General features: G+C 37.5%; 1 protein-coding gene across 2 annotated transcripts in view; it reads left to right on the forward strand.

Moving 5' to 3' along the window:
* Window positions 1-9,091, forward strand: part of evpla (envoplakin a) — a 26,181-nt gene that overhangs the window by 7,902 nt on the left and 9,188 nt on the right. For both annotated transcript variants that reach the window (XM_016245754.1, XM_016245755.1), the window contains 12 exons: window positions 59-100; window positions 272-433; window positions 2,580-2,687; window positions 2,913-3,008; window positions 3,112-3,222; window positions 3,378-3,524; window positions 3,647-3,801; window positions 4,445-4,542; window positions 6,765-6,937; window positions 7,370-7,548; window positions 7,633-7,771; window positions 8,052-8,245. In XM_016245754.1, the coding sequence (XP_016101240.1) occupies window positions 59-100; window positions 272-433; window positions 2,580-2,687; window positions 2,913-3,008; window positions 3,112-3,222; window positions 3,378-3,524; window positions 3,647-3,801; window positions 4,445-4,542; window positions 6,765-6,937; window positions 7,370-7,548; window positions 7,633-7,771; window positions 8,052-8,245 (1,604 nt within the window). The remainder of the gene's footprint in view (window positions 1-58; window positions 101-271; window positions 434-2,579; window positions 2,688-2,912; window positions 3,009-3,111; window positions 3,223-3,377; window positions 3,525-3,646; window positions 3,802-4,444; window positions 4,543-6,764; window positions 6,938-7,369; window positions 7,549-7,632; window positions 7,772-8,051; window positions 8,246-9,091) is intronic.

Here is a 9,091-nt window from a genome sequence, read left to right on the forward strand (position 1 = left end):
AACCACCCCCCCCCCCCCCCCCCCCCCACAAAACTTAAAATCCCCCATGTCATTCCAGGAGGAATATGATGCCATTAAGAAGCAATATTCTAACCTACTGGTAAGAAAACAGTTACATCACTGATAAATGGATTATTTTTGAAGTCGACTTGTCATGCCTCTTTAAAATGTAAGAGATACTGTCAGTGACAGGAACGTACAGTGAGTTTTAATTAGAACAGAAAGAGAACGAAAAAAAAAAAACTAATTTAGCATTTTCAATGTTTCACAGGATAACTCAAAATGGAGACGTCACTATCTCAACAGCCTGTATGACTACATGCAAGACTGCGAGAAGGAGGTGGGATACATGAGGGAGGAGCAGAACAAGATCCTTAAACAGGACTGGAGTGATCAGATGGTTGACCATGCTGATATCCGCAGACAGTACGAGGTGAGCTGGTTTTGAACTGATCACATGATCTGTACATTGAAGCGGACTAAAGGACATACAGTATATAGAACAACGTTTCTCAAAATAGGGTGCTTGGGCTTCATCTTAACAGTCAGGGGAGCTGGAAGAAAATTACTCAAAAACAAAAATGACATATATATATATATATATATATATTGGTGCAGCTGTGTCTGTTTTCCCCTATGCCTACCATTTTGGGGTGTCAACCATTTTGAATTATGTACAGTCATGGCCAAAAATTTTGTCAGTGACATAAATTTTGTTTGGCAAAATTTGCTGCTTCAGTATTTGTAGATCATTTTCACCACATGTTTCTATGGTATACTGAAAAACAATAAGCATATAAGTTTTAAAGGCTTTTATTGGCAAAAAAAATATATGATGAGTCAATATTTACAGTGTTGACCCTTGTTCTTCATAACCTCTGCAGTTCGCTCTGGCATGCTGGATATTAGCTTCTGGGCCAAATTCTGACTGATGGCGATCCATTCTTGCTTTATTAGTTCTCGGAGTTGATCACAATTTGTGGGCTTCTGCTTGTCCACTCGCCTTTTGAGGACTGACCACAGGTTCTCTATGGGATTGAGATCCGGGGAGTTGCCTGGCCACGGATCCAAAATTTCAATGTAATGATATCTGAGTCACTTGTTTATCACTCTTGCTTTGTGGCATGGTGCTCCATCATGCTGAAAAATGCATGGATCATCACCAAATTGATCATGGATCGTTGGAAGAAGTTGCCTTTGCAGGTAACCATAGCTAACAAGAACACAATGATTGGAAGTGCTTCTTCCCTCCTTTTATAGCAATCAGTCTGCTCTTACAATCTAATTAGTATGATAGTGATTTCACCTGACTAGTACTCATTCACACTTTCACATGTGCTGCTGATATGATTAGTAAATTAATGTTAGCTGGTCATTTTTTTGTGAAAAGTTAATTTTTTTTGGCCAATGACGCTTTTAGCAATTATTTAAAATGCATCTGATCACTCTACACAATCTAGAAACAATGTGAATGAACACCACAACAGCTTTAAGCAGCAAACTTTGCAAAATACAAAATTTATGTCACTGCCAAAACTTTTGGCCATGACTGTAGTAAAATGCTGTATTTCTAAACACATTAGCGAAGGGGTTGGTAACCTAAAATTGGCATATGGAGGGTAATTGCTGACGTGAGCAAAATCGAGAGAGGTATATGTATTAAAGATAAAGTACATCTCTTCTGCATTTGCATACAAATTTAAATTTTTTTTAGGTAATCATTCCTCAGTCACACAACCTGTTTTAAGTTAGGAGCTACAAATACTATTAAAATATGAGAATTAAGTTGCGCAAGTCAATGGAAGAGTGCAGCTCTGACAAACCATTAGTACTGCCACGACCCATATGAGCCACTGACAGCACGAGATCAAGCCAGCAGTGCCATGCTTTAAGTATCACACAAATTTTTGCTTCAGTCACACTGCACAATTGAATGGATGACAGTTTAAACTTAATGTTTTGTAATTACTTTTGTACTCTTATCCTCATTGGTTCCTCTTGACAATGAGATTCCAATGCAATCTTTGTAATCTCTTTGTGGGCCTTGGGTTTAGCAATAAGATGCTGCTAAGAAAATCCCACTAAAAACAGCAGATTAAAGGTGGAAATGATTTAACTTGTGTGCGTATATATATATATATATATATATATAAATAAAAAAAAGAATCCATCTCAGAAACCTGCAAAATTAACAGGGATGTGTAGACCTTTTAGAGGCACTTTTTGTAGGCACTGAGAGTGAGATTGCAAAGATAACAGAAAATGCAGCAAAACCAATGTCCTTTATTTGCAATGCTTTGCAATGTGTGGTCCACAAACAATTTGAATGTATGAAAGGGCTTAAAAAAAATGTAAGAAACCTTGATGACAATGGGGTTGGAATTTACCATTTTTTCTCCAAAAGCTTTTTTTTGTTTTTTTGATAAACGTCTAACATTAGTACAGCAATGAGAATAAACAAGATCATTATGCAAGCAATAACGGATGGTTTTGCTAATTTTTTGGTTAACTACAAAAGTGGCAACAGCACATTTGAAAGAAAATGTTATATTAGACATCTTGTCACTTGTCTTTTGCAGAACTTCAAGAATAACAGTCTCCTGTCCCACGAAAGTGAGGTCAACAAATTACAGGACGATGGAGACCGACTGATTGAGCTGAAACATCCTGCTGCTAGCACTGTTCAGGTAGCTTTATTATGTGACACTTTAGTCAGTGAGATAACTCCAGCCATATTGACTGTGATATTGGATTTGTAGTTTTATTCTTTTAACAAATGATTGGCATGGCAAATTTGAGTTGACCAATTACAATTAATTAAATGATGTGTTCAATAATTAAATATTGTATTCAGTATGCCACAACATTAGCATAATCAAAGCTGAGCTCTGATGTACTATTTGTGTGTCTAGGCCCAGAGAGACACTATGAGGAATGAATGGCAGAAGTTTCTGAATCTTTGCATCTGTCAGGAAACACATCTGGACAATATGGAGGAGTACAAAAGGGTAGGCACTGCAAATGGACGGAACCATTATTTTTGTTAAACATTTTGTTATAAAGATTTTGTTAATTTGTAAAGTATAATTAAGTTTGCGTTCTTCTCAACAGTACCAACTGGATGCAGATACCTTGTCTGAGTCTTTATCTAAGCTTGGGTCCACTGTTGATACCAAAGCACTCAATGGCAAAACCAGCTCTGAAATTCAGATGCAGCTTGAGGTGAAATCACATTTTAAACTATTAAATACATAATATAATATATACACATACATACATACAGTGCATGTCAAGTTTCTGTCCAGTACCAAGCCACTGTATATAAAAATGAATACAACTCTGTATGTGTCAATATTGTGTATTCTGTGTGTCTGCAGGCTGAGGAAAGGCCTCTACAGCGCAACGAGCAGCTATTGGCTGACCTGAGAAAGCGAAGCACCTCTATCACACCACTAAAGCTTCGTCGCACTCCTCCAAGCAAAACTACCACGGTTGAGTCTCTGTGTGACTGGAAAACTCCCAAGGTTAGAATCTCTAGAAAAAAATGTATATTAAATATTTTTTTAATACATGTAGCATGAAAAGCGTTGGTTACTAATTTTTTATATTCTTCTATTAATTTGTTAATCAATGGAATTATTCTCAGGCTTCATTGAACAGAGGAGAGCTGTTTAATCTGAAGTCCAACACAGACAGTGACAACTGGGAGGTTCAGTCCAATGATGGGACAATCAAAAAATTTCCTGGAGTTTGCTTTCTGATTCCTCCACCTGATCCTGATGCTATCAAGAGAGTTGATCTGTAAGAATAAAAACTACTTTTCACACTCAGAAGAAGGGCTGGGCAATACATCTCAAATATGATCTCAATATTCTTCCAAATCTTCAAATTTCTCAATATGTTTTATGTTTGCTCTAGAATAATTAAAAAGGTGATTTTTTTTGTGCTGTTGTTTCTAAGCACATTCAAAATGTTTAGTGCAAAGACAGTTAAAAGCGCATTCTGACAGCTTCTTTATAGCAATGTAAATTTACATATTACATTTTAAACTGTGCAACTGAGGAAAATTATGAAAGTGTTTCACAAGTTTTTAGTAAGGAACAAGTCTATCAACGGTTTCAGATGGGGAACTACCGGTAGTTGCTGGAACACATAGGCACTTCTTGACTAATTTGAAGGAGTGAAATTGCCTATTGGTGCCATCTTTAGCACATTAATATTATTTTAACAATTTTTGATATTTACAGTATATTCATTATATTATATCAATATATTATATTGATTCGATTATCGCGATAATAGCCCTAATATTCTAATATTTGATCAGATCCACTCCAAAGACATTGAAAAGTTTGTTGTGAATCCTTGGGGTATGCTAATGGCTAATGAGTAAAGTCTTCAAAGACCAAAAATAACTAACAATAATTTGTGCTTGTATGAGCAGGCTGGGCAAAGAGTTGGAAGATCTAAAGAAAAGGCGGGCTGCTTTGAGAACTTCACTGAACAATCAACCATCAAAGGCCTCCGTTTCACAGGCTCCAGGTAATTTAAGAACTCATTAAGGCCTGTCTACACCAAATTGTTCAGTGCTGTGAAGATTTTGAATAAAAACAATGGATGCAAACAAAGCTATTTACACCATAGAAATGTATACGTAGATGCCTCACTAGCGACTGTTTCTATTGCCCGGTATACGTAAGCCGTCCGTTGGAAGGGTCAACTTGATGTCATTCACCATAATAATCGATGTATATTCGAAGATGCCACAATCCTTAGCCATCTATGGTTCCGCCCCTCTCTCGCATTCTCACCTGTGAAAGGTTATCCCGTTTCTGCAGGAATTTTTTACAACCATCGGCGGTACAGGATTGTGCCATTTTTGAATATTCTACTTGCTTGGAGCTGTTGAATGAGGAATCTACCTATACATATCTATGATTCACACCAGATGAAAATACTCACCTAGCAACACACTTTATTTTTTTTGGGAGAGTATGCAGATGCACCTTTCTGAGCATTTGTTTGGCGCTAATACACCACATGCATCCACATTGGAGCACAAGCCTGAAAATTACTCTAATTAAAAAAAAAAAAGTAACAACCACAGCATTAACCCCTGATTAGTAGGTAGTTTGCATAAACACTTTTGCCTTGTGTGAGACACAAAATGTATCCTCATTTCTTTTGTCTTCATTCTGTACATATTTACATTACTGGAATCATTCTGGTATATCAACATACATTCACTGCAGTTTTTATATTTACATTTTATTTTTGCAATAAATTCCCTTTTCTTAACAGAATTAAAATAATAGTACTAGTACAGTGTAGTCAATTAATTTATTTTAGTTAAATGTTATGTCTTATTTTTGTATTTTAATTGAATTATTGAAATCATTGAAATAATTGCTGAAATGCTAGATTGGGTTCCAAATTACGTACTATACGCTATGTACTTATACAACACACTCTGCCATCTAGTGTATGAATTTTAAATGGCCCTTCCCCTGCTATGTAAAAACGGCTGCAACCGTTGAGTGCGTGAGTGTCCAACATCCCACACTTAATTTTTTCGTTAAGTACATTATCTAGATACCTGAAGTGTACTTAGTTTTTGATGAAATTATAAGTGTGAACACATTACTCAATGTATACTACAAAATGATTTATTGTAGAATAGTGCACAAGTGTGCAAACGGGAATGCACCATGAGAGTTGAACTAGTTTCTCCTACATTCATTTGTATTTCTTTCAGCCTGATGCTTATTGGTTTAACTTTTTGTGTGAAAGGACCATTTGTTTCGCTTTTTTGTATCATGTTTAGTGTGAAAGGGACTTTACACCAGGCAGTTACCTAGGTGTAGGTTTCCCATACAATGACATAACTTGCTAAATTACCACAATATGATGCATCATTGGAGAAATAAACTAGCTAGTCATGACTGGTTCCTGAAACCAGAGCAAACTTTGTTCCTGAAACCAGAGCAAACACATCCATCATTCAAACCACATTGGTTCAACTATGTAGAACTGCCATTAATGATGTCACACAGGTGCTGGAGTAATAACTTATGTTAATTAATCAAGTTGAAATGTCAGATCATTGCTGTAAATAATGAAGATAGCAACTGAGGACTAATTAGTTATTTTGTTCTCTGTTGTTTTGCTTTGATTTCAGATGTTTGATTCAATCACGTGTTTGCTCTTACGCTATACTCGGAGATCTAGATCACACTTTCATTCTTTTGACAAACTAAAAGAAGTACAACAAAATGTGTGTGTGTATGTGTGTATATATGTATGTATAGATTGTACTACATGGTAGTTTAATTTTGTTCAAAAGCATGATCAATTTAGGTCACACTAACAGGAAAATATGCTTCTAATCACATGTTGAGAGCTGTAGTTCCAACCACAACTTTGCGAGGCTGTTTGCAAATGTTTGATGGAAACACAAACCAGTTCTGATGATGTAAAATATGGCAAAATAAATAAATAAAATAAAATAAAAAACTCATATTTGAATTTGCTCACCAAAAAAGAACTATTAAAAGTGTGTTTTTCTTGTTAGGGTAAGATCACCTAGTTATAAATTCTGGTTATTTTGAAAATACACAGAAGCCCATTAGGAAGATGTGATCACAGAAAGTACTGTGGTGCTCATAAAACAAGTAGGAAGTGCTTGTCACAAATAAATATTGAACTTACCTTTAAGATAATAAATAATATTGTCATATATATATATATTTGTCATATTTTTGTAGTTCCTGCTCCAAGAGCTGAGGAGAACTCCAAAGCTGTAGAACTAGATAGCCGCCTAAACCAAATGGATAAAGATCTAGCTGAAGTTGAGATGGACACTCTGCGCAGCCTAAGAGCCCCACTGAACCGCACTGACCCTGCCACAGACCTCGCTAAACGTCTGACGGCGCAAGAGGTGAGACATGCTTTAGATATCTAACTAGAGGTAATCTGCCTTGGCTCTAGGTTTATACTGTCACATAAAACAAAGTGTTACTGACTGTTGATAACTGAATGATGTTGGTTAAAAATTATGGTATGTGATAAAACCGATATAAGGTTGATTTTATGGCTGTCAACCACCATAATCTCTAAAGCAGTGGTTCTCAACCCTGTTCAATCAAACACATCTGATTCAGGTCATCAGCTCATGACTAGAGACTCCAAGACTTGAAATGGAAGTGTCCGACAAAGCAGACATTCAAAATGTGCAGTGTTGGGGGGGCCTCAGGAACAGAGTTGAGAACCACTGCTCTAAAGCAATGGCTTTTTTAAAATATTGTTAGTGGATCAAGCACACCATGTATAACAATACTCTGCTTATTTGAGATTATTATTCTCTAAACAGAGAACAACTGCAGCCCTTCAGCAGTTGGAAAAACAAAGGGCTGCAGCCCAAAAGGACCTGGAACCTCTACTTTCAAAGGACTCTAATGGGCCAACATCTTCCACTCTACCTCAAAAACTCAGTGATGCCAAAAGCAAGCAAGACAGTCTAGCTGCTCTCATTGATCTCTACAGAAAGAAGTATGTATAATTACAAATGTATTAATGTAGGAAATTATAGATTTCTAGATGTTACAACTCTGTTGCCTCGTTTTAACATTATAGAGCAAATGCTTCCATGGTATTGGAGAGACAGCTGAGGAAGATGGACAGCACTGTCTCAGGATTTGAGAAACAGCTCAGTGATGATGGTGCCATCACAGGCAAACCTAGTGACATTCAAATCCATACACAGGAGATTCAGGTAAAGACAAAATACATAATTTATTCTTAATTTAGTAGGATGCATTCCCGTCAATACTTCATGTCCTTTTTTTGGGAATCACTTACCTGGGCTACACAACCACAGCTCTGACATTAAAATATTCCTAGATTTTCTTAATGTGTATATATAATATTTGGGACCTATATTGCCTTCGAACTAAGTTATTTGGTTTTGGTAACTGCATCTCAAGTAATGTCACTGCACGTAACAAATGCTTGAATTTTATACATGATAACAAAATATCCTGTCTTTCATCCAGGGTTTGAGAAAAGATGTTGCTGGAGCTCAAAGTGAGATGCAAAATCTTAGCGAGGACCTAGAGGCACTTAAGAAGCTATGCAGTTCACTTCAGCAGGGTTACCAGGAGTACTGTCCTGATATACGCAGACAGGCAGCAGAAGTGAAGAATCTTCAAAGCCGATATGCCAATGTGAGCAACCAGCTGAATGAAAGGTAAGTTCTACTCATGCTAAAAATTGAATCTAAAAAGGCATGAATCTAAAAAAAAAAAAATATATATATATATATAAACTGTTCTTCTCAGTTTTGGCAAGAAGGATGTCCAGCTTCCTTAGCAGCAACCACTACATCGACACAAGTTGTCAAAAGGCAGGGCTCTCAGGTTTTCCAGGATGTATTGACCACACATCCGTGGTCTGGGAGCAGATACAACGTGCCAAAAGAGAGAAGAGCGAACTTCATGTGGTGTGGCTTGACTTGGCGAACGCTTATGGTTCAGTACCACATAAGCTGGTTGAGTTTGCGTTGGAATTCTTCCACATTCCAGCATGTGTAATTATCATCATGGTGTTCACAGCAGGAGGGGAGAAGATACCATTGTTGAAAGAGCAACCCGTCTGAAGTCTTGGAAGGGAGTATACATCAGAGCTCTCCGACAGACAGATGGGGAAGTTGGTGCAGAAGCAACTGAGAGAGGGGCTTGAAAAAATCGACAGTAACCAGCTTCCGGAGAAACTGAAGGTATGGTGTTACCAATTCACACTTTTCCAGCATTTGATGTGGCCTCTGAAGGTGTCCGAAATACCGTCATCCCTGGTTAGCAGAATGGACACCATCTCCAACACCTACATCAGGAAGTGGTTGGGCCTCCCGCGCTGCTTCTCTGACACAGGCCTCTTCGGCAAGAATGCTCTTCAGCTTCCTTTGAAGTCCATCAACCTTGGGTACAAGCAGGAGAAGACCCGTCTTGTATTCGAACTAAAGGAATCCAGGGATGAAGCAGTGAAAAGCGCAGGGGTGACCGTCCGCACTGGGCGCAGATGGAGGGCCCAGCAGGAA

Source organism: Sinocyclocheilus grahami, unplaced genomic scaffold (assembly GCF_001515645.1).
Source record: "Sinocyclocheilus grahami isolate Dianchi unplaced genomic scaffold, SAMN03320097.WGS_v1.1 scaffold767.1, whole genome shotgun sequence".
NCBI lineage: Eukaryota > Metazoa > Chordata > Actinopteri > Cypriniformes > Cyprinidae > Sinocyclocheilus > Sinocyclocheilus grahami.